Source organism: Pyrus communis, chromosome 1, assembly GCF_963583255.1.
Source record: "Pyrus communis chromosome 1, drPyrComm1.1, whole genome shotgun sequence".
Classification (NCBI taxonomy): Eukaryota; Viridiplantae; Streptophyta; class Magnoliopsida; order Rosales; family Rosaceae; genus Pyrus; species Pyrus communis.
In genome coordinates, this window is record NC_084803.1 from 16,399,814 (window position 1) to 16,425,050 (window position 25,237).

General features: G+C 37.5%; 3 protein-coding genes and 1 pseudogene across 3 annotated transcripts; 2 read left to right on the forward strand and 2 right to left on the reverse strand.

Annotated features, from left to right (window-relative positions):
- Positions 1-6,353: 6,353 nt before the first annotated feature.
- LOC137734409 (uncharacterized) lies at positions 6,354-11,495 on the reverse strand. The gene is made up of 13 exons (XM_068473686.1): positions 11,282-11,495; positions 11,013-11,171; positions 10,684-10,932; positions 10,462-10,581; positions 9,842-9,922; positions 9,505-9,600; positions 9,119-9,214; positions 8,694-8,747; positions 8,389-8,592; positions 8,182-8,307; positions 8,007-8,072; positions 7,443-7,742; positions 6,354-7,190 (listed from the first exon to the last, which is right to left on the reverse strand). Exons 1-13 carry the CDS (start codon positions 11,342-11,344, stop codon positions 6,717-6,719), a joined length of 2,088 nt encoding a protein of 695 aa, XP_068329787.1. The 5' UTR covers positions 11,345-11,495; the 3' UTR covers positions 6,354-6,716.
- A 2,809-nt stretch (positions 11,496-14,304) lies between these two features.
- LOC137730035 (protein RTE1-HOMOLOG-like) lies at positions 14,305-15,319 on the forward strand (annotated as a pseudogene).
- Positions 15,320-16,505: 1,186 nt separating this feature from the next.
- Positions 16,506-18,556, forward strand: LOC137725104 (thioredoxin H-type). The gene is made up of 3 exons (XM_068463701.1): positions 16,506-16,640; positions 17,780-17,902; positions 18,013-18,556. The coding sequence occupies exons 1-3, from the start codon at positions 16,551-16,553 to the stop codon at positions 18,154-18,156; spliced, it is 357 nt and encodes a 118-aa protein (XP_068319802.1). The 5' UTR covers positions 16,506-16,550; the 3' UTR covers positions 18,157-18,556.
- Positions 18,557-19,191: 635 nt separating this feature from the next.
- LOC137730938 (beta-galactosidase 3) lies at positions 19,192-24,759 on the reverse strand. Its single transcript, XM_068469956.1, has 19 exons — positions 24,386-24,759; positions 24,144-24,239; positions 23,900-24,012; positions 23,717-23,783; positions 23,487-23,579; positions 23,231-23,374; positions 22,963-23,051; positions 22,758-22,863; positions 22,573-22,660; positions 22,327-22,445; positions 22,075-22,239; positions 21,743-21,921; positions 21,336-21,445; positions 21,149-21,258; positions 20,950-21,060; positions 20,750-20,866; positions 20,465-20,667; positions 19,994-20,330; positions 19,192-19,899 (listed from the first exon to the last, which is right to left on the reverse strand). Exons 1-19 carry the CDS (start codon positions 24,554-24,556, stop codon positions 19,753-19,755), a joined length of 2,565 nt encoding a protein of 854 aa, XP_068326057.1. The 5' UTR covers positions 24,557-24,759; the 3' UTR covers positions 19,192-19,752.
- Positions 24,760-25,237: the final 478 nt, after the last annotated feature.

The window sequence follows — 25,237 nt, forward strand, 5'->3', positions numbered from 1 at the left end:
CAATGTTTGCAATGGTTGTTCAAGGAAGTTCCTCAAGTTCACAAATTTTTCAAGTAGGCTACCAAGGCTATGAACAAGGCGAAAGCCCAAATACTCAGGGAAATCAAGGGGGAAATGGTTTCAATGGAGGATCTAGTTATGGAAGTAATGGTGGAAAGACTTTTAGTTCACAACAAAGGTCTAACTACAACAATAGGAGGTTTTTTGGTGGAAACAATTATTCTAGACCATATTTGAATTTTGGGAATACGTCTGGAGGACATGGTTTTAACTTCTACAATGATACTGGGAAGAGTTCTTAGTCAAATGGGAGATCTTTCTCTGAAAATAGAGGCAAGCAAGGGAATTCCTGGAATGGCAATACAAACTACAAAGCAACAATGTCTCCCAAATGCCAGATATGTTCAAGAAGAGGTCACACAACATTAAATTGTTTTTACAGGACTAATGATGGTCAACCATCTGGAGGCTTCACTATGTGTCAGATTTGTGGCAAGAAATGACATAGTGCATTAGAATGCTATCACAGGAACAATTTTCCATATAAGGGTGCTCTTCCTCTTGCATCTATCACTGGAATGACAACTTAGAGTTCCAATACAACAACTGAAGTTCAAAACATGCATGATTTATCTTCTGCTGATACTTGGGTGGTTGACACAGGTGCAACTCACCATATGACAACAAATTTAAAAGTCATGAACAATATTATTGTTTATAATGGTGATGCCAAAATAACTGTTGGCAGTGGAGAGAATTTATTAGTTTCAAATATTGGTTCTTCCACTATTCGAACTCCTAACCGTGCATTAAATTTACATAATGTTTTACATGTGCCACAAATTACTATGAATCTGTTATATGTGTAAAAACTGTGTAGAGATAATGGATGTTGGTTCATTTGTGATGATTTGGTTTTCTTTATACAGGACAAGGCAACTCAGGTGATGTTGTACTAAGGAAAGAGTGATGATGGAAGGCTGTCCAAAATTCTAGTCAATGTGTTTTCAAAGTCTTCTACTGCAGAATTAGAAAGATGTGCTGCATTGGTTGGAAATAAGGTTAAGAGTTCAATTTGGCACAAAAGATTGGGTCATCCATTTGAAGAAATACTTAGTAAAATGTTGACTGATGCTCAGTTACAAGCTAGTATAGATACCTGTCCATCTTTAAGCCCTGCTTGTATTCATGGCAAGATGAATAGGTTGCCATTTCATGTAAAACAAGAAAGGTCAAAGTTGTATTTGAGAAAATCCATTCTGATGTGTGGGGACCTTCACCACAGAAGTTTATAGAAGGTTTTAGGTATTACATAAGCTTTGTTGAAGATTGTTCTAGATTTGTATGGATTTTTTCGATGATAAATAAATCAGAAGCTTTCTCAATCTTTTGCAAGTTTTATGCTTTTGTTGTTACTCAATTCAATGGATCTATTAAGTATCTTCAATCTAATGGTGGAAGGGAATACATGAGTAAAGAGTTTAAACTGTTTTTAAACAGAAAATGAATGATACATCATATTTCATGCCCGCATACCCCCAGCAAAATGGTTTAGCTGAGAGGAAGCATCGACATATGGTTGAGACGGCCATTAACCTATTGTTAGATGCTCAATTGTCTTCATTGTTTTGGTATCATGCTTGTTCTCATGTTGTTTTCCTTACAAATAAAATGTCTTGCAAAGGATTAGGAATGAAATCTCCATATCAGGTACTTTTTGGTCAGAATCCTGATATTCATTCTTTAAAGATCTTTAGAACTGCAGTTTATCCACTACTTCGACCTTTCGATACTGATAAACTTCAGCCAAGATCAACTCAGTGTGTTTTCCATGGATTTACACTAGGAACAAAGAGGTCATATGCTACAACATAAAGACAAGGAAGTTTATTTTGTCGAGGCATGTAATTCATGATGAGACAGTATATCTATGTCAACAGCATGTAGATCACAGTTGTTCAAAAGTGACTCCAAGGGCTTCAAATTCTCCAATAATAGTTCAATTACCAGTTCCAAGTGGGAATTATTAGCATATTTCCCAAGACATGAATACAATATCAGTGACAGATCTAAGTCTCAATTTAAGTTACAGAAATATGGAAGCAATTGATACAAGTGATAGAAATGGAAGAGATGCAGAAGTCAGTGATAATAACAGAGTTAATTCAACAAGTTTAACAAGTTGCAGTGATAGTAGTGCAAAGTCCAATTCCACAAGTATACAGTCAATTTCTCCAAATTCTTCACATCATCACTCTAGTACAACATCCATGTTGCCTATCCACTCGGACACTCAATTACAAGTAATTCTACCTATTTCTTCACAGTCTGAAGAATTACATCATAGTATGCCATAAAGTCATTCAATGACCACAAGGTTAAAGAGTGGCACAATTGAAAGAAAGAATTATGCTGCATTATTGGCTACTTTTCCTGAGTTAAATTCTTTACAAATAATTGAGGATGATCCATTTATTGGTGATTATTCGTTTGTAGTTGATATTGTGGATGTTTCAGAACCTTCATCATTCAGAAAAGTTGCAACAATGCCACAATGGTAGGCAGCAATGCAAGAAGAGTATGATTCCCTTAGAGGTCAAGGTACTTGGGTTCTAGTACCATCACCTGAAGATAGAGCAATAGTGGGGAGTAAATGGGTGTACAAAATAAAGAAAAGTCTAAATGGTAGTGTTTCCAGATATAAAGCTAGACTTGTAGCTCAGGGTTTCTCTCAAGAACATGGCATTGATTACTTGGATACATTAAGTCCAGTGGTACGACATACTACTGTTAGAATTGTCCTAGCTTTGTTTGCAATAAATCATTAGAGTCTTAGACAGTTGGATATTAAAAACGCCTTTCTTCATGGGGATCTACAAGAGGAAGTATACATGAAACAACCTTAGGGTTTCACTGATCCATCTCATCCTACACATGTTTGTAAGTTGGTTAAATCATTATATGGTTTGAAACAAGCTCCTAGAGCTTGGAACTCCAAGTTTACAAGCTATTTAGCTGCTTTGGATTTTCATGCTTCAGTTTCAAATACCAGTTTATTTGTAAAGAATGATGGTGCATATACAATCACACTCTTGTTATATGTGGATGATGTAATCCTCACTGGTTCAAGCTGTATAAAGGTGCTAAGAGTGATTCAAGAGTTATCTGCAATATTTGATTTGAAAGATATGGGACAACTCACTTATTTTCTGGGGTTACAAATTACTTATACGAAGAATGTGAATATATTTGTAAACCAATCCAAGTAGATCAAGGATTTGATACACAATTTGGTATGGACTCTTTTAAACCACTAAATACACCTTGTAAGCCCCATCACCAGATGTTTCAGTTAAAGGGACCTGTGTTAACTGATCCAACATTGTATAGGAGCATTGTGGGATCTCTATAATATTTGACAGTCACTAGGCTAGATATTGCATTGACAGTGAACTCAGTGTGTCAATTCATGACTTCACCAACTGAAACTCACTTTGGAGTTGTCAAACAAATTCTCAGGCATCTTCAAGGGACATTGAATACTGAAATTGTTTATTCTGCAGTAACATCACCACAAATTAATGCATTTTCAGATTCTGATTGGGCTGCAGACTTGAATACTCGAAGATCAGTGACTGGTTATGTTGTGTATCTAGGAAACAATCCTATTTCTTAGCAATCTAAGAAGCAAACCTCAGTGTCTAGGAGTTCTACTGAGGCAGAATATAAGGCCTTGGCACGAACAACAGCTGATATAGCTTGGGTTAGGAACATTTTAAAAGATTTGGGTGTATTCTTGTCCAATCCACTAAGTATCCACTGTGATAACATGTCTGTAATTGCATTGAGTGCCAATCTAGTTTTTCACTCCAGAATCAAACATCTGGACACTGATTATCACTTTGTAAAGGAAAGGGTTCAACAAGGTGATTTGGAAGTTTTGTACATACCAACAGATCATCAAACTGCTAATGTATTAACAAAAGGGCTGCATAGTCCTTCATTTGTCAAACATTGTTACAATCTCAAACTGGGAAATCCCAGTTGAGATTGAGGGGGAATGTTGAAGATATCATCAGTGCCACATCAGTTTTGCCATGTCAGCAAATTAGTTGGAAGTTATAGCTAATAGAATTGGATATAGTTGGTTATAGTTGGTTATATCGGTTAGACAGATAGCGTAGGAGCTAAGTCTTTCTCTAACTCTATATAACTGTGAAATCAGTTAGTTTGTAATTAATCAAGTTCACTAATAGAAAACAATTGTATTCATTTCTCTGATCCTCTCTCAGCTTCTTTAAAGCTTTTCTCTGCAACTATTCATTTTTCTGCAATTCTCCTACTCTGTTATCAAATTGGAGAAGGGTTGAAAAGAAACAGTCAGGATAGGCCTAGGCCAATCCTTGTCTCTTCGTCCCTCCGCGACTGGCAAAACTATGCATATAGTTAGATAATCAGCTGTTTCCTCCCAAACCCTATTTGCAAATCTGAGAAAGCAGTAGAGAGAGCACCTTTACATATCTGTATGTGCTGAACTGAATGCAAATTGGTGGGAGTTTAAGTTTTTTTTTCCATATTCCATAACTTGAAAGATTGTGCGTGTGTGCTGTCATCAGAAAACAAGGCTGCAAGTTTAAAGCGTTTATCATCATATGATTTGTCTCTTCATGGACCAGTAAATATTCTTTTGGTTGCTAGCTATAGTTGTTAGATTTCTCGACCGCTAATTAGTTGTAATGTATTTATCTCACCTATGTTGTCTTCGGAATTAGGTTAACATAAACCATGCTGCAAAACTACGCATATAGTGTACTAGGGTTCTTAAAGTTCAAAATCTAGTTTTAGCATAGTATTTTTTGTTTTGGTATTGTGTTTAGAAGAGTGCTTGGGACAGCTGCACACGAGTCCATTTGATTGTACTTTTCATATAAAACATCCAAATTCTAACCACGAAGCATTGGTAATAAAAATAGTTCTTTTATAATATACTAGTGTATGAGATGTATCGGTGTTTGAACGGTTAGATTGAGCCCGTCATATACTCATTTATACAAATTAACAGGTCCAGTGTAAGTCAGTGCATCCTATATATACACCGGTAAGTTGTAGAATTTTCATAAGTAAACAATTTCGAAATAAATGATATCTTCCCCAAGATTTTGGATCCAGGAACAAGGGGATGATATTGTAGGGATGGAAGGCATGATCCTGGTTGTATATGTACTTATTTCTGTATTTTGACTTTTAGTCATAAGGTGCTTGAATGCGAGAGGTAAGTAGAGCTCTCCCACTTGCTTTCACAGCCCACGGAATTTTCATGTAGCAATCTTACTTTTCCCCAACAAATCTCTTTGAAATGGATTGATATATGCATATGGACGACTTTTCTGAAATGATTTGCATCAAAGTGAAGGCCAATAATATTCAGTTTCAAAGAGAATGTCGATCGTGAGTTCTAAAATTTCTGTATAATTAAACATATATATATCTACAAAGGCCAAAACTTATTTTCTTGGGGAATTAATTTTTCCTTTTTGGTATAAACAAAGGGAAATATCCATGAAAGCAGTATTTCCTGAATTGTGTGTCATCGTTTATCCCAAGTTTTCTCCATTTTTAGCCAAAGAAAATTCGCGTACAATGTTTGTTCTCAAGTCTGACCAGATAGCCAAAGATAACCTTTTTTTTTTCCTTCTCTTTCTGTACGAACATCTCCAACGGCTTTAGCTAAACCATGTTGTTTGAACTTTGATTATTTTAACTCAAAACCAAAGCTTGCTCGACAACGTAGTTATATCGCTGCTAACTTTTGTAAATTGTTCCAAGCATAGACTACATTGAGAAAGAATCAAAGAGCAACGTGGAATGTAGGAAAATGAAGAACTCGAGAGAGAGGGTGTAAACTATATGAATTGTATTTTAGACTTCACGAATTAGATCCTTACAATTACAGAGCTTTTATACACACATATCCAGCTTCAAGCTTCCTTCTTACGCTTCTAACAAGCTAACTAATCTTTGTAACAACTTAACAGTTTTAGAATGACATAACAGCCTCATTAATTAACCAACAATGAGCTGTCATTTATTGATACTCAACATAATTTAGTCATAAAAGATAGAATAGTTTAACCACCTGTGCACTTTTTGGCACCAAAATTTTCTGTGATTCCTAGAAAATTTAATGAATTTAATAGTTCCTATTATACCTAAAATTCAATTATGAAAAGCGAGATTAAAGGCGTTTCACAACTTAACATATAAGACTTTTCGGTAGGAAACAACCGAAATTGTGCCTATTATTCGGCATAGGGTTGCTGAACGAGAGAGATGCCAGGTAATGGTCCGAACCATACGTGAACAGTGAACCCATGCTTCTTTTCTTCTCAAAATTTTTGTGTCATCCCTTCCAAAGTTACACCTATCATAAGCTTTACTGAATATGGTACTGGAAATGCCATTCCCTAAATCCTTTCTGTTTTCGATATGTTAAGTGAAAATTACAGAAAATTCAAGCCCTCTAGATGATCGCCATACATACGTCAATGAAGCACGTCTGTCAGCTCGTCGATCTGATGCTGTTTCCCAGGTTACGGCTTAAGGGTTCGATTATGCCGATTTTTATCTACCAAAACACGATCTCAATGAACTCTTTTGCTTCTTTGGGGTTGTGGCAATACGCGGTTCGTATATTCATAACGAAAGCCCTGCTGCTTTCAGCGAGAAGATGAAGCACGGGGCTTACCCTTGATGGAGTTGAGGTGTTGGGTCACAAATATGATTCCCATTACAAGTATGAGGCAACCAACCAGGGTGCTGAAAAAGAAAGCACCTGGTTGCCTGGTCTGGACGAACCCGTACACCCCGGTATTGGTCACAACAATAAGATCAGCAAGCCCATCATTTGAGAAGTCCTCAGTGATCAGGGCGTATGTAGGCGGTGCTGGAAGGTCAACGGATGTTACAATACTTCCTCCAGGAGAAATCACCACAGCCTGTTGTTCTCCACCAGCAAGGACCACTTCTTGAATATCATTAACTCGCAACGAGAATGACTTCAGTGTAGGGACCACGTTACCAGCTTCCATCATCCCTGATGGAGATGGAAGATTTGACCATATAGCACCCGTCGTCAAATGCCACTGCCAAACGGCGCCATGACCATGCAATCCAGGGGAGTATGAAGTTACCTGAGGGAAAGTACAATTTATAAGTTGCCAATTCAGCGTAAGAAAACAGTATCCTGTACCTTACAACTTACAAGATTATAAATGAAATTTGTGAGTGATCTCATCCCAATCCATGACGTGAGAAACTTGTAGTAAGGATAAATTTTGACAGATCGGATAATCAAAATGATTCGATTTGGTTATCCAGGCAAAAGTCCATTCTCAAAACAACCACAGGAAGAAGACTAAAGAGGTCAAGATTAGAATGCATACCTCACCACGATTTGTCAAGAAGACAACATCACCATGACTTCCCTTACGATGCCTATGGCCATCCCTTCTTGGAATGAGAATGGGAGTTGCTACCTCCAACGAAGCTAAATCATGAGTTCGGCCAAAGCCTCTAGAATATTCTCCATGTTGGAATACGTTAAAAAGGGAATGATGACATATAGAAGCATTAAATAGTTGTTCTCGTACGGGTACACCAGAGGTCGCAACAGCCCAACAGGGACGGAGCACTTCCATGGATCCACTAGCAACAGTCTGCTCAGCACCATTTCCCCCTACAGCCTGCAGAGAAGGCACACATTGTCACATTTATGACCCATGATTCAGCCATAAACAAAATGTACACTTCAAATAAGTGGCCACTGGCCACCAGTTGATTATGTCACATTATTCCCTACATTTCCTCTTCTTTTTTTTCCTTTGTGCTTGTCCACCAATCATAAATCTTTTATTTATCATTGTGCTTCAGATCCACCGAGTATTAAATTTTTAGGTTGTCGGCCAACTGGAATTGAGATAAGAGACCAAAGGTCAAGAGATGTGCACCTGGACATGATCTAGGACTCCGTCACCATTTACATCAGCATGAAGGCCGCCCTCTTGAAGATGAAGCTGATGAGATCGATAAATTTTGCGTTACATTGGTTAAGGCTAATATAACATAACTATTCCACTTTTGGTTATGACACAAGAAGGGAAATTGTGTGGGCATTTCGTTTACCTTACAGAAGGTGCGGCCAGTTGCCAAGTGAATAACTTCTATTCCTTCTTTTTGATGAGCTACAACGACATTAGGGACCCACCAAAGCTGAGTGTGGTTTGTTATGGTAGGAATATATTGATATGGCTGCATCAGCAACATAAACAGGTCAAAAAGGAACTTCAGCATACAATAAACAATTTTAGATTTAAATTGTTCACAAGTCACCTTCTTAGGTTTTGCTGAACCAGCATACTGTGTAGCTTTTCCAATCAAGTTTGAAATTTTTTTTGTTGAGTCCTTTCCAGGAGGATGGTTTTCTTCTGGCTTGTGGAAAGGTAAGTTAATAGTCTTTCCGGACGTTCTCTTCAATGTTTTCCTTTTGTGCCGCCTGAAATGTGCAAGTTCCAACAAAGTATCTTCTCTTCTATCCTGATAATGGCATGCATATTGGCAAATCACTTTTCACAAAATAATACATTGAATTGAACAGAAGTGCAATTAATGGAGTAAAAGACAGTTTTTAAACCTACCCAATGATGCGGCATAACTCCAAGGATAGATTCTCTGAATTCCCTACATTCATACTACAATGTAACATGTATCAGGGGGCTTATCTCAAAAGAATCTATCATAAATGAGGTCCAAATAAGCATGATTCATAAGGAGACGACAAGATGAAAACTACCATACTCTAAAAGGTAAAGAAAAAAGTGTACGGGAGTGCTTTGTGTGTGTGTGTGTGTGTGTGTGTGTGTGAGAGAGAGAGAGAGAGAGAGATTTCCATAAGCTTCTTGGGACCATTTCAAGTTGGAACTCAAATATTTCACATGTTACAAAACTCCAAAGTAAGAGTTTCACAGCATTATATAAAAAAATGAAAAATTGATTAGCATATCATACATTGGGTGACTGTAACAAGTAACTATGCAGTTTTGTAAAAGGCAGAATAACACACCTCTCCTGGGTGACGACTGTTCATAGCCTGAACATCAAGCTTGTAGTTATGCTGTGGAATTAACCGTGCAGCATCTGAAGAATTCTCTTCAACATTCTAAACAATCAAATGACTGAATCAGCTGTTTGAGAAGCAAATACTTGAATATTCTTAAGCAAAAGTTGGAATCATCAAGCAGATAAGAGTTAAACACCAGGTAGTAGTGTAATAGCAACATGCATCAATAAGATGCTAAGAGAAAAAATTCTACCTTGTACACCTGCTATAAATTTGTTGAATATATTACACCAGAAAATTGGTGTCTTTTAGTTTCTAAGTATAGTATGAACTATAAAGCAGAGAAGTGTCAAAATAAAAAGCATATGTACAAAACAAATGAAGATCACCTCATTCTTTCTAGTCCATCTCACAGTTCCAGAGTTACCAGCAAATGCATAAAAAGCAAAATGGCGTAAATCCACAGTTCCTGAACTCCCAGAAGCCTACACAAGATAGATAGAAAAACCTTCAAAACACTACTACCAAGAACCAAAAAAGAAAATAGCTGTTTATTACTGGTTTCATATAGTTTGTCCACCCAGAAGCTCAAATCTATCCATTATCATACTTCAAACCAAGAAATGAGAATGCTCAGTAAATGCAAACATCTGTAGATCAGGTTATCCACTCTAATTACAAAATGCAAGAGTTTTTCATCTATAAACCAAAAAAAATGTTTTTTACCTCCTTTTCAGTTAGATTTCTTCTATGCTGCTCAGCACTTCTCTCTGCCATCCCAATTTCTTCAAAAGGGTCCATGGAAATCTAAAAAATGACAAGAAATCACCTTTAAGAGCACTATAGACTGAGTAAAAATGTGAGCCTTCAGTTTAAACATTACAACGGCAATAACAGGTCAAAATGTAGAAGTCTGGTTTCAATCAAGTACTCCAAAAAAAGAAGTTAAGACAACAAGAACAGACAACAGAAGGAACTTGTGAAATACCAGGAGCACAGAAGCAATGAATATAGAAAAATGAAAGATGTAACAATCGCAAGTAAGTCCAATTTGAACGCTTTATAATCGATATTCATCTTGACAGAAAAGTGAAAAGAAGATTAAGGTCCGCATTTCTTTATCGACATCCTAAAAGTTTATAAAGACATTTAATGAAGGGATGCTAAAGCTAGTAGATAATGCTTGTAAAGATGGGCTTTAAAGTTCGCAAACAATATTGGCAGTGGGGTACATACTTGTAACCACACATGCTTTCTCCATAACGGATACTCGAAAGAAAAGTTGATTTGTAAATCCAGAACAAATGGAAACAAATTAGAACCAAATAATATAACAAGAAACATACATGAGGCTGCATTTCCATCCTTCCACCAACAATCACCAATCCTGTATCCCCATGCTTCAAGGTGTAATTACTTATTGAGATGGCAATCTCCCTATGGTGAGCATTATGTGGAAAATCCTCCTGTAAAATGCCCAGTAGAATAAGAATACGCAATTGAATAACACCAACCAAGTCACTATTTCCCTAGAGAGATATGAACAAAATTCCAAACTTTCCACAAACCTGTAAATCGACTTTCCACAGCCTTTGGAGGTTGGAATCAAAGCACATAACAGACCAACCCGACGTAACAACGACCAAAACTTGCCTGGGTCTTTGCCCAGGCCTAAGCTTGTCAATAACCCCGGTAGCCATGGCCACGGCCCGTCTGCCGGATGAGATGCGGATTTTGTCAGGCAAAAGGCTAACCTCCGCAAGCACACGCGCGTTGCTGAATCCTTCGTCCACACGCCTACTATGAGGCTCCAAAACCTAACAATAACAGAAATTATCTATAACATTAAACCCTAAACATACCTAACAAGCAACAGTGAAAATTAAGAGAGAGAGACCTGGATTTTGGCATCGTGAGTGGCGATGAGGACTTCCTTCTTGCCGTCGCCGTTGAGATCGGCGACGATCGGCGGAGGAAGGCGGTCGCCTTCGAACTTGATTGGGTAGTCGTCGGAGAGCTGCATCCACGCCTCTCTGAAGGAGAAATCACCCTCGTGCTGAAATTTCAAACATCATAATCCAATCAGAAACAATTCGTTTCGATTTCAATCGAAAAGAAATGCACAAATTCGATCGTCGTTAGGGTTTTTTAGGATTTTGAAGGGACCTGAAGAGAGAAGAAGATGGCGAAGGCGGAGAGCATGAGAATTGCCAAATCTCGCTTCCTCATGGCGAAGTCTCTGCCGCCGAGAATCCAATTTCGCGGAGGACGGAGTGTTGAGCTGCAGTGGTTAGTGGAGCCTTCTAGACTCTCCGACTCTGAGAGACCGTTACTTTCGGGTAGATTTTACCTCCAGTATTCCAGACAAGCGCGTATTACTTCCGGAACTTCCTTTTGCTTTGGCCTTTCAATTTTTTATTTTTTTTAATTTAAAAGAAATTATCAAACGAAAGGTTTTTTTTTTTTTTTTTTTTTTTTTGTGGAACCAAAAATATTATTGATGTTAATTTAGCTTAACAATAGACTATTAACAAAATAATTCAAATTTATCTTTGACAAAAATTAACCTAAAATCTCTCAATATTATCGACAAAAAATAATTGAGATATTTTAGGTTCAATTTTCATAAAAAACAAATTTAAACCATATTATTTTTAGTCTATTGTAAAATATCTTATTTCCTCATTTATAAAAAAAATAAAAAGATAAAAAATTAAAAACGAAATAATTATAAAGGGAAAAGTGCAAGGAGTAAAAGGGATAGGAGGAAATGATTCCCCTACCGTTTTTGAAGATATCTAATCCTGGGTTAATACTAACCCAGTAACCAAACAAGCCAAAATCATCAGAAACACGCAGATCCCAATAGACCTGACAATTTCTTATACGAACCGTTAATACAACACGAAAATAATAGGTTTCGGATCAATACGATAACTAATCGGATCATTATCGGGTCACACGATAATACCTATTAATAACGGGTCCTTAACAGGTTTACACAAGAATGACACGTGAGTAATCTGTTTCGACACGATAAGAAAAAAAGTTATTTCATTGATTTTAATTTTTAAAACTACTAAAACTTACTATAAAATACAAAAGATATAATGAATATGCATATATTGTTTATTAATTATTATTCTATTATTATTTTAAAATTTAAGTTTTATTCACTTATTTATTTTTATAGTATATTATAGGCAAAGATTGAGATTAAAAATCGAAAACACATTATTTATCAAGTAATTTAAAAATACCAAATACATTAAAAAAATTATAATAATTAATTTACATGTGCGAAAAATATGAAAAAAAATATGCATCATTAACGCTTTGAGGATGGGTATATGATCGTTTGAATTTTTAAAACCATACAAACTCTCATGAATAGTATTTTTAAAGGAGTTCAAAATAAACAAAATTCATAATCATTAATGTATAAGTATGAAAGAAGTGAAAGCATAATAAATGTTCATAATTGCATCATCAACACTTAGACGATGGTTACATGGTCGTTTAAATTTTTAAAACTCTCCAAATCTCATGAATAGTGTTTTTTATTTGAATGCAAAATTAATAATAATTATTGTAGAAGTGTGAAAAATGTAATCACTCGTAATGAAAAGCTTTACAACTTTCATGAAGGGGTCACTCCTATGTATATACTAATTTAGTATTATATTTTACATTTTTTTGGGTCAAATTATTTTTTTCATTTTCATTTTTATTGATTTAAGATATATTTTTCTTAACGGATAACGGATCGAGTCATATTATCTGATAATATTAACAAGTTGATTTCGGGTCGGATCATATTACTCGTTTACTTTAATGGGTATTACACGACACGACCCGTTAAGCTATCGGGTATGACACAAAAACGACAAAAACATGAGAAACACGACACGAATGCCAGATCTAGATCCTAACTCTCCTTTGACCCAAGTTATACGGCCCCAGTTCAGCTTTGATCTGAAGCCTCAACAACCGCATGCGGTGCTGCGTTCATTTTCTCCACTGCCGCCCATCCAAAGGTACTCCCTCTGCCCTCTTCCTCTGTCTCCACGATTTGTGTTTGTGTTACTACTCTTACATTTAGCCACGATTCTTGTACCGCTTTAACTTTTCCTGACGGTTTCTCTTAGTATTCGGTGTCTGATTTGTTCTGATACTTCCACGCCTTTTAGTGGTTTCACTTTAGCTAGAAATGGTGATTAAAGATGTTTAATTAGAGTTCCTAACTGATAAGGAAGTTGGTGAATTTTTTTATTCGAGCCATATTCTAATATAATTTAAACTGTGAGATTCGAAATTGAATTGAAAATGAGAGTATACTACACTAACCAACTTGGTTACGCCACTACCACTGAATTGGTCCTCTTTTGTATGGTAAAGATGAAGCTAAACATTGGTATTTTCAAAATACGCTAGTAACAATTTGTATATTGGTTTTTCAAATGCGGGAATGGCTATGATACTTGCATGTATTTAATGAAATCATCATATGACGGTTGGATATATTTCAATCTGACCATCGAGGGGGTGCTTGTATTAAATACATGTAAGTATTGTAGCCTGAATTCTATGTTTACTGGGGAATTGCTAGGTTATGATGCATACTTGAATTTGGGCTAGCTTCCAAACTATGTTCATCCCCATATTTTTTTGGGACAAGTTTGTTATGTGGAGAGGAGTTGGATGCAGAGCTATTTCGACCACATGCCATTTTACATAGGAGAAATACTAGACAACCACAACTCGATAATGGATAATCGTTTCTGTTTGTGATTCATTGATAATACGCTATTGCGTAGTTTAGTTAGAGCTCTTTGTGCCTCCTAATATTTTTTGCCAAGAAAAAAGGGGGACAACTTGTGGCAAGCCACGATTATCCACCCCTTCCAGGCCCGGAGAGGCTATGAAGAATTTCACCCTACCCGTGCCCACAGTCAAGCAGACTCACCAGCTCAGAGCATCAAACCCGGAACCTCCTACATTTTTTCTGTTTATTGATCTGCTGAACTATGCTGCTGGTTACAATGTGATTCACAATTTCATTTCGGAAGTGCATGGAGTGTGCATCGGAGCAGTTTGTTTTCGTGCCAAAATATTTTCCATCAGATGCCTTAGACTTTATCTGGTTGAGAGATTTATGTGATTGCTTGCAATGGTATATGACTTGAGGAATGTTTGGCCAGAAGATGTTCAGAAAGCATTCCATTTTATCTTGTACATAACACGATTTGAAAATTCTGTCTAATAGTTGATGCCTTTAATTTTGGCAGTGTCTTTCCATTTCGGATGTGAGAGTTAAGATAAACTAGTTTCATATTTGAGAAGTGTCTAATGTTTTTGAGACAATTCAGCAGCTTTTCCAAATTTGGCAATGGAAACAAGTGCAGGCCCCGACCACAACTTGATGATTGACAGAAGTGATTCACCGACATTGCAAATTGACCCCAAAAGATCCCGGTTCCCATGCTGTATTGTGTGGACACCCCTTCCTGTTGTTTCATGGTTGATTCCTTTTGTTGGCCACATTGGCATATGCAGAGAAGATGGTGTGATTTGGACTTTGCGGGGCCCAATTTCGTGTGCGTGGATAACTTTGCTTTTGGAGCAGCGACTTGCTACATCCAAATAAGCAAAGAAAAGGTACATGCACTCTTGATATCTGAACCCGTATAACCTTCTCGTTCCTGCTTCATTTATGCTCATTAAAATTTGACAAACAGTGTTGCGCTATTCCCGATCCGTCTGAGTACCTAAGTGAGGATCAATATGGGCAGAATGAACCTGGAAGCGACATAAAGACATGGGATGATGCGCTCCGGAAGGGCACTCAGGAATTCCAACCCCGAGCTTACAACCTTTTTACCTGCAATTCCCACTCCTTTGTAGCCAACAACCTAAACAGGTTAGGCTTTCGGTCTGGTGGGTGGAATGTGGTGAACCTTGCAGCTCTGATCTTTCTCAAGGATCAGTGGGTGAGCACAGCAGCCGTGGTGCAATCCTTACTACCGTTTTTAATAACATTCTGTCTCGGAGTTGCATTAGCAGGTTCAACCTTCCTAAAGTACTTAGGTTTCTTCACCGCCTTTCTTGTCGGTTGGTTTCTTCTTGGTACGTACTGTTTCAAGAGTTTGATCCAATTGTAGATTCTGTTATTTGAAGTCTTCGTACAAAAACTTTGGATTTAGAAACGTGATTCAAATGTATAGAACAGTTGCATTTGTTAGCTACTTTCGACATTATAAAGAACATATTTTCCCTGTTAATTTCGAAGCGTCTCTTTTATCTTAAGAAGGCATGTGTTCCACGAATCGAATGTACAAAAATAAACTCCATGGTCGTGGTCCAGTTTTGTAGTATATAATGGAAGAAAGTTCTTAGATTGGAATACTCTAGCTTACGGAGAATGAGATTTAAATTTGGGGTGCAAGACACATGCATACTACAATGACTAACTGGCTTAACTCTCTTTTGCATGCTAACTAGCTTAACTCTCTTTTGCATGTGCTAAGAAAGTTCTTAGACTAACCGGTGGTAGAATAATAAGGGTGTAATTCCGTTACAGTTATATGATAATATTTGATACGTAATTATGTTTGGTAGGATGTGGAATTTTTGGACCATAAATATGGATTAATACTAAAAAAAATGTAAAACATATGAATCCTATTTGTGGTAATGGCGTTCAACAAATTAATTAGGATTGAATTTTCGACACAATGGTTAACCAAATATCCCTTTGCCAAGAAATGTCAAAGGGGGTTGTAGTTTAAGTGATTAGCAATATTTACTCATCAAATTTTTGATGCACAAAAGCTTCTTATTAACTCCCCAAAAACAGAAAAGTGAACTGTCCGTTTTCATATGATAGAAATTATTGTGCTATACCAATTATGCGACATAGTTCAATTCAATTACTTTGCAACATTGAAAAGAATTAGTCTTTAATCTCAATATATCACCTTCCGTCACTACTCGAGCTAATCCTTAGAACACTCAACCAAACCATTTTTATTAACAAATGCAAGTCATTTTCTAATTTTTATTATGATACCAACTAGTTATCGGTCTAATGATATTGGTCTAGTGATACTAAGCCTGGTTTTTTTTGCCCCCATTGATTGGCAAAAGAATAAAATACGAACCAATGGATATGATGCTCTTGATTAATTAGGTCAAGTTCTTAGGATCCAACGGTTGGAATTAAATACCCACAGATGATGCCATGGGTTTGTGCGCAATACGTTCACAGTAAAAGCCCCACCTGCCATCTGCATGCATTACGCGTTCCCGTCCGTACGTTGCATGGGAATCTCTCCTTTTTCACAGTACTTATATCCCACCCATGGGAATTACGTTTATTTTGTGAGGTGTTATTTTCTAGCTGTTTGTTTCTGGAGAAAATTTTACAGAGCGAAAAATGGCAACGGAGGAGGGACAAGTTTTCAGCTGCCACACTGTGGAGGCATGGGAGCAGCAGCTCCAAAAAGGCAACGACTCCAAGAAGCTGGTATTCTTTTGAATTGCACCAAATTCATTACACTTTTTTTCTTGAAAGATTTGTTTGATTTTTGTAATTTCGATTTGGTTTTCCGTTGTGTTTTTTAGTGATTTGGGTTCTTGTTTTTAATGAATCTGAATAATGGGTTTCGTTTGGTTTTTTCTTATCTGATTTGATTTAATTTGCTTAGTTTAATTAATCTAGATTTATGTTCAAATCGTAAATATTTGTTAGATGCTTATGATTTTTGTGATTGTCCTAAATTATTGGCACTGAGATCCTAGCAAATAGGGTCTGTTTTTTTCGAATTTTTGGAATTTTCTTTTGAATTTTTTTTACTTTTCCATGGAAATTATATGGATCTCTTAGCTTGATTCGTTCTTGGAGAACATTTTGGTGAAATTGTTCAATGACTTGGCTTCGTTTCTTCTGTATTTGTACAAATTCAATCGTATTTATTTTTCTTTTGTAAATGGTTTTGGGAAATTAGAGCCAGAAATTTTCTTTTAACTTTTTAACATGTGGGAGCAGACAAAGGACACATATATGTTCATCCTAGGTTTTCTTTTTGGTTGTAAATTAAGAATAATCCTAGGTTGAAAAAGACTTACTTAAAAGGGTAATGGATTCAAAACTGCATCATTAATTTGCCTCTGGCTTGGAGTCATTTTCTCCCCATAAATACCTCTGTTTAATTTTTCCGTTGTTTCCGTTTGTTTATTCAATCCGATGACAAAAATAAACACAATGTGTACGAGATAAAAAAAAATGTGGTTATCATTTCCTTTCTAGCATACACCAGTGTATGCAGGCTTAAGTACCGGGATCCCTGACTGTTGGATCTTTGTTGATTAGATCCTTGTAGATTAATTGCTCCGAGGCATGTCATATATGCACGGAGCTTAGTAAAACTTTCGTTTGTTTCAACGATACATACTATCAATTGTCTCTCTTCATATTTTAAAACGAAAACAACAGTGTTTCCATGATTATACATTCTCAAATTAATTGTTCTATTTTTGTTTAATGTGGAGTTTTATAGAGTTAAACTAAGTGCTAGAAAGATTGCAGATTGAGGGAAACGTTGTTATTTGTCATATATGCTAGTCGTTTACTTTCTCATGAGAGCTCCTCAATGAAAAATGCAGATGATTATTGACTTCACCGCCTCATGGTGCGGACCATGCCGCTTCATCGCGCCATTCTTGGCCGAGTTGGCTAAGAAGCTGCCCGATGTCATATTTGTAAAGGTCGATGTCGATGAATTGAAGGTACGTAATATTCAAAAACAAAATGAAGACATTTGTTTCCAAAAGAGAGAATTTGATTTAGAATCTGCATACTGTAAGAGAAACTCACTTGCAAGTGAACTTTGGTGTAGACGGTCGCGCAAGACTGGGCGGTAGAGGCAATGCCGACGTTCATGTTCCTGAAAGAAGGGAAGATCGTGGACAAGGTGGTCGGAGCGAAGAAGGACGAGCTGCAGCAGACGATTGCGAAGCATGTGGGCACTGCTTCTGCCTGAATGTCATAAATTCCGATCAATCTAGACTATACTATAGCAAAGCACACTTGGCCACAGACCTTATGATGTGCAAGTAATGTAGACTTATATTTTAACCTTTTGAGTCTTGACTTCGTCCTTAGTATTGTGAGTGGTAGTTTTCATATGGTTGCTACATAAATGCAGTTCTGTCTAGCTCATACATGGTTTGGATAACTTGTTACTAGATGTGGAAATTCTATCTAGCACAAGGCCTAACGGTGAGAACTCTTGCGTCTGACCATCGGACCAGGTGGACTGTCGGATTTACTCACAAAGAAATGAGTTCCTTTGTATTTAGGTACTACCTGGTGTTGTGTACCCACAAACCTCCATATAAGGAGAGATTTTTTGGTACCAAGTATTCAAGGGATACTCTACATGTTATAATGCACTTAGAGGAAATAATATCTTTTTTCATCTCTTTACTTATTTTATGATACGTGAAGTACATGTTTTAATACCAGGTCTCACTCTCACTCTATTGTGAGTGAGCCAGAATTGCAGGTTGAAATTTATATGTAATGGGATCTTATATTCTTTGTATCTCTCTCTTTACGTGATATCAATTAGATAAGAGAAACAGACACGCAAAAATGCACGCTAGGTTGTATGTTAGTCCCTCTCCAAACTGCAGCCGGGATGGGATTAGGGCATTTAGAATTTTAAAAAGTTTGACATGAGTCTCGGATGTTTTTACTTTTACAGTTGAGGGTATAATTTGTGCTCATGAAAATCTTGGGTCCCGAGATCTCGAAAATTTTACTTTTACTGTTGAAGGTACTAACAAGTTGGTAATTACCCTTACTTAGTCATGTGCCTCGTCACTTTCTCATGGAATGCATGGACGGATAGTGATTTCCACATTTTAGTTTTTTTCTTGCGGCACTAGTTTTTTTCATTCCTTCATCGAAAAGCTAAAAAATAGAGAGAATTGCATGAGGAGAAAATAGGAGTGCGGAAATTCCGAGTCATCATCAGACACAAGCAAAAACAAGAGGAAGTAACACCATGAAATGAACAACACCATCAACACAAAGACTTGGATTCTTTTCATTCATGAACTCTCTGCACAGTACGTAAACAAATGGTGTCACACTAGGATCCTCTCCCAACATGAACCTACATTTTACCTAATTGGATTTGGGGCATCCTTTTTCCCCAACACTACATGAACAGTACAAAACACTCAAACAGAAAACACATCATTTCCCAGTGCCCATATATCCCGTTAAAAGGCCGGGTACCGGAGCCTGACTCCCCGTAGGGTCCGAATTGTCGAACCCCGAGGCATATACAAACTCACCTAAGTAACAAGATCACTACTTACACAAGTCCTTTAAACTTAAATTAACAGCTAATTGCGCTTTGGCTCCGAACATGAAAATACCCTTCACCAAGAGCAACTACTACTACTACTCTTCATCAGAAAGGAAAAACTATGGCACTCCACCTAACTGCTTTTGCTATGTTGCTGTACTCGATCTCTTATTCTTGTTTACTCGCTTCTTCTCTTGCTGTGGTGTATAATTAAGGCATTAGGGTGCAACAATTACGATATGTTATCTCATTCTTTCACTAACCCTGTGAATTGGGTTCCACGTTTGTTGAAGTTATGGGAGCACACACAGCTTCTACTGACAGCCGCTTCAACACCTTCGGACATGGATCTCCAAAGTTGCTGTTGGATATGGTGACTGCACATCTCTGCTTCCCTATGCACTTCTGTGATGATCAAAGATAAAAAGACAGAACACGGTTCAGTAAGAGGGTTATGAATACTAGTAGATTCGGAAAACCAGATAGCATTGTTTAGTACCTTCTGCAATACAGAGTATGACGTGGTGGCATGGCAAGTTCCTTCTTGGTAGCTCCCACAGGTTCCCAAGGGTGTTCCGAAGCTAGCGAATTTGATGGAAGAGATAGCCTGCCCTGGGTTACAGCGCAAATGAACCTTAGGGCTGTGGAAGTCTTCTACTTTTCCATAGCTTTCGATGTGCCAATTCTTGATTGTTGGGTGGTATTCAGCAACCTCGGAGCAAACACTGCTCACAGCTCTCTTTACAAGAGAAATTCTAGAGGGATCCCCTCCAAGTTCCTCAAAAAGTACCAACAGATTTTGAGTTGGCTTTAACCAAGACCGAGGCACATGATAACTGAAAAAATGAAATTCACATGGAATTTAAGAGGAGAATTTGTTTGCCCAGTAATCCACTAAATGTTTATGCCATACTTTCATACTAAAATTGTCGTTGTAAAAATACAAAGTTTTCATCATAGCATTACTTACTATCGTTGTGTGGGTTTGCCGCAACCTGATTGACACTTTGTAGGCCTAAACCCTCCAGCATAACTGCATCCATTGCAATTACCATTCGCAAATGCTGTCCAATATCTCCCAATGCTCTGCCCATTAATCCATATTTGGCCTTTTCCCATTCCCTCCATGTCCAAAGCCAATGGCTCGCTTCCTTCAGGTTCATTGAAAATAGTCTGCAAAGTTGAGTGAGTATTAATAATTTTGTTCTCCTGTTTTACATTACCACATAGAGTTCCAGTTTCCTTAGTTGCATACCTTGTGCCAAGTCAATGGCTGCTGCTGCTTTTGTGCAATTAATGATCCGCTTATCCATTCGACAGAGGAAAAAGCATTTTGAGATACAAGATTCATGGCTTCTCCTTTCAGTCCGACCTGTTAGGGTAGCAGGGGTAAGGAAAACTGTCTTTTTTCATAGAAAAATAAAACGATTTGATTTCCAAAGTAAGATCGACTACCTGGTAGGTCCACTTCTGCCAAGATAAGTCCCATTTTCCCTGGTTAAGTCCATGAAGTGCAACGGGGCCGAGGATTCCAGTATTCCAAGCCTCAAAGTGTCCGCCCACATTCTTCAACAAGCAACAATAACTTGTCAGAATTAGAGAAGATGAACAAATAGAATAAGAAAAAAAAATAATTGTGGCAAACAATACTAACAGGTAATCCAACGGCAACACTCAGCAGTGCAATTTTGTTTGTTCCGGCACGTAGATTGACCTTGCCAGTATATGTGAATCTCCTACTCTCCCTTGTTCCAAAGGCAGAACCTGTTATATATTTGTTAAGTTTTTTTTTTATTGTTCTTCAAGATAATATCCATGCAAGAAGCGAATCAAAATTGTACCTGTAAGCTGTCCATTAATGAAGATGTGCACAGCATGGCCTGTTGATTGAACTATAAGGGTCGGGAGTTCCCCTCCATGCAGGAAGGACTCAGATGAATCAATATCGACACTGCAGGCACATTGAAAGAAAGATGATGTTTTAATATCTATCTTTAAGGTTAGGAAGGATGTCACTGAAGGCATATGTAACACTGTACTGAGGCATACGTGAGGGTTGTTTGTCTTTTCAAATTGCACACCAAACTGGTCAAATTGGAACACCCTTTTGAAAGGCTTTCTAAGAAATTCATTACTAAATCTTTCTTGTGTGAGGTAAAAATACTTCAAAGAAAATGGAAACGCAGACCGGCTTTGGAGAAATCATGAATGGTGATAAACAAAAGAGTTAGTCTCAGGAAATTCTCACCTAGTTATGTACCAGAGGTAGTCAGTACTATCCCTAGTGACATTTATCTGTTCCAATAGACCAGGAGCGGTCATTGTTGAGCTGTCATCCATAGAAGTAAGATCTTCATCATAACTCTCCCATGATAGCATAGGAATATTTGTTGGCAACATTTGCATTTGTGACGTTTGAACTCCAACCTAAGAAGAAGGAACGGCAAAAAGTTTCAATCTCAAAAACTTCTAAATCTTTCAATGTTCAAAGGAGATAAAGACTTCTGTTCCCGAAAGTGCGGTCTCAGATTCTGTCAGAATAGATGCATCATAGTCCTTTACATGTTCAATGTCAAATACCTTTGCAGTGTTAAAGACTACATTTCTGCAATCAGGAAGGATACTGATGGACCAAGGAGGCAGGTTGTAGTGCATGTTATTAAACATCACTCTCGCAGCTGACTTGGAATCATGGTTTGAAAGAAATGCAGAGCAATCTCCTGATTCGGAAGTGTACACATAAGCCTGGAATGCCAAAAGATAACAAGAATTTAGTAAACATGATTAACTTATGCAAACACCAAACGCTAGTTTGAGAATAAAGGTGCAAACCTGTTGAAAATTCCCCAGTGAAGTTATGATTGGATCCGCTGATACTAAAGCCCGTTCGCACATCTTAATAGCCTTGTGAAGCTCCTTGAGGTGACCATACTTTGGCTGCCTGATTAAACCTATAATATTTATAGTGGAGCAGTTAGCTACATTCTCAAAGTTCCAAACTTACATGCAGTAACCCGGTATCTCACAACACAAACAGAGACACCAGATCAGTTTGCTTAAGCATATTTTAATTCTCACCATATTCATCTAATGGAGCATCATAGTCGTAGCTGGTAGTGATGAAAGGGCCCCCGGCTGTGCGTCCAAAATTGGTACCCCCATGGTACTGTTTCACAAGGAAACACAAGAATTCAGTTTTCCATGATAGGTTTTAATACTGCACATCTTTCGTAGCCTCAAAATAGCAGTGTATGGAAACTGACCATGTAATAGTTAACAAATGATCCTCCTTTCTGTATGAATGTCGCAACTGCATATGCTAAATCCTGAACTGGTCGTTGGTGAATTGGACCGCCAAACTCCGTAAACCTTCACAATTTTATTGAAAGAAAGAGTCAAATGGATATATTTTCATATACCAAATTAACAAACTTGGTATTCCTAAGCAAACAAGCATATCAAACATACCAGCCACTCCATGTCTCTGTCCAAATCGTAGGCTTATAGGGTCTGTTGGGAGAGAAAGAATCGCAGTAGAAACCGTTACAAGTGTTTATCTGTCACATCACCATCCACAAAACATTTGAGTGACCGCTTTAATACAAATACGAGTCATAAAACACTTTAAGAGCTTGAGAATTGGTACTCCATTGCAGGAATGCGAAATAACAGGAAATGTATAGCAATACAACTACACAAGCTAAGATCTGCAGCATAGGGAGTGTTAATTGCTCACCACTGGATCTGGTGCATCTTCTTCCTTGCACATCACCCATGGCACTCCGGTGTCCAACCCAACCGCCATTTCTGCGGCCCAAGTAATGTAATTATGGCCAGCAGCTCCGAATAACTTACTCTGCGCTCCATACTCATTCTCAATCTGAACCAAATGAACAAATTTAACATCTATTCTTATAACTCAACTGAAATACTTTAATACCATCAAACACGAAATCAGAGAGAAACGCAGAAAATCGAAGAGGCTCATATACCTGAGAGAGTATGATGGGACCACCCTGAGACTCAAACAAACTTTCACTCTTCATCAGTCCCACAATCTTTTGTGTGAACCCTTGCATTGCCCTCTGTATTTCCAGACGAACACATTAAGAAATTTTACTGAATAGTAAACAGTAAATACCTCCCAGAAAGCTCCATGAATTCTACTTAGACAAATTACGCAACATAAGTTGGTAAAATGATTAAAGCAAAGAAAATTAACCTTGAAAGGTTCATTGTCTGTTCTGAAGCTGATGCCTGGAACATACTTCAGCCAAACAGGAAAACCCCTACAAACCACACAATCAGAAAAATTAATTACTTTTTTTTTATCTAAAATTAGGAAAATCCTAAAAAATTAAATAAAAAAAAAGCCAAAATTATAAGATCTAGAGAAAAAGAGTACCCAAAGTTCCACTCAGCGCAAACATAAGGGCCAATGCGAAGGTGGGCATAGAGCCCTGCCTTCTGTATGGTCTTGAGGAACCTCACCAGATCATACCTCCCTTCAAAATTGTACTGAAACCCAGCACAAACCCAGCAAAATTCAGAATTAGAGGGGAAAATAAACAGCAAACAGAGCAGAACGAAGTACCAAACGTTGACTGTAAAAAGTAAAAATGAAGAGTTAAAAAGTGAAAGAGCGATACATTGCCAGGAGTAGGCTCATGCACATTCCAGAACACATAGGTTTCAACCACATCAAGCCCTCCATCTTTTGCCTTCTGAATCAGATCTTCCCACATCTGAACCAAAATTACATTTCTCAAGTCAAATAAAAAACCCAGAAAACTTAAGAGGGAAACGAGGCAATTTCTTAGAACAATTGTTGAAAAAATGAAAAATTAGTGAAATGGGAAAGTGAGAAAATGGGAAAAAAGATTTGGATTACCTCAGGAGTGCTTCTGGGGTAATGTATAGACCCAGAAATTAGGATTCTTCTCTGCCCATTAATCACAATGGCCTTCCTGTCATATGTGACAGCACAGTGAACCAGCTGAAAACCCAGCAGCAAAAACAACCCCATGAAAAAACCCAGCTTGGAAGCTGAGTTTGGTTCCATGGCTTTGCCTTCTCTCTCTCCTCCTCCTCTCTCTAAACTAAAGTGGTAGACAAAACTCAAAGCAGAGAAGGAATTGTGAAATGTGGAAGGAAGGAGAGAAAGAGCAGCAGCAACTCAGAGAGTGTGGTGAAGCAGCAAGGTGTCCACACTCACAGATCTGTGACTCTGAGCAGAGCTATATAATATTTGTGTCTGTGTGTCTATATGTGTGTGTGTGTATATATATATATATATAGGAATCAAATAGGAAAAGACTGGGAAATTACAGAAATGTTTTTTACTAGTGAACTTATTACTAGTGTAACATATGCAGACAGATTTGACCGAGAAAAATCATATGCAGGCGGACAGGTCGCAGGGGATCACAGTTGAGAAATCACAAGTGTCAAGGCTCGTCACTGCGTGGCCGTTGGCTACAAGTATAACCTGTCAAATAAAGGGGGGTGAAATTACATGCTTTTGACCTAATCTGGAATCTGTAGAGCGTTGCTTTAGGAATTTACCATGCAAGTATAAATTATAGCACGCTTTTAACCTTAATCTTGTAAGGTCCACTTTTGCCCTTATTTCCATTAGTACTATTGTTTTATTGCATAATAAGTTTGACTACCCTTTTTTGCTCTTTCACCAATAATCTTAATGTTAAATCAGGAATTTGAAGGTAAATATATTTGTATCTGA

What these genes read in the sequence shown, in the direction of transcription:
- LOC137734409 (XM_068473686.1), bottom strand. Translation starts at nt 11,344, where the DNA reads ATGAGGAAGCGAGATTTGGCAATTCTCATGCTCTCCGCCTTCGCCATC. An exon ending in CTCACGATGCCAAAATCCAG is followed by an intron (nt 10,933 to 11,012) that starts GTCTCTCTCTCT and finishes TGTTATTGTTAG; the next exon opens with GTTTTGGAGCCTCATAGTAG. An exon ending in GAGTCCTAGATCATGTCCAG is followed by an intron (nt 7,743 to 8,006) that starts GTGCACATCTCT and finishes CCTTCTCTGCAG; the next exon opens with GCTGTAGGGGGAAATGGTGC.
- LOC137725104 (XM_068463701.1), top strand. Translation starts at nt 16,551, where the DNA reads ATGGCAACGGAGGAGGGACAAGTTTTCAGCTGCCACACTGTGGAGGCA. An exon ending in GCAACGACTCCAAGAAGCTG is followed by an intron (nt 16,641 to 17,779) that starts GTATTCTTTTGA and finishes TGAAAAATGCAG; the next exon opens with ATGATTATTGACTTCACCGC. An exon ending in TCGATGTCGATGAATTGAAG is followed by an intron (nt 17,903 to 18,012) that starts GTACGTAATATT and finishes ACTTTGGTGTAG; the next exon opens with ACGGTCGCGCAAGACTGGGC.
- LOC137730938 (XM_068469956.1), bottom strand. Translation starts at nt 24,556, where the DNA reads ATGGAACCAAACTCAGCTTCCAAGCTGGGTTTTTTCATGGGGTTGTTT. An exon ending in AAGATGCACCAGATCCAGTG is followed by an intron (nt 23,052 to 23,230) that starts GTGAGCAATTAA and finishes GTGATGTGACAG; the next exon opens with ATAAACACTTGTAACGGTTT. An exon ending in CATACTCTGTATTGCAGAAG is followed by an intron (nt 19,900 to 19,993) that starts GTACTAAACAAT and finishes TGATCATCACAG; the next exon opens with AAGTGCATAGGGAAGCAGAG.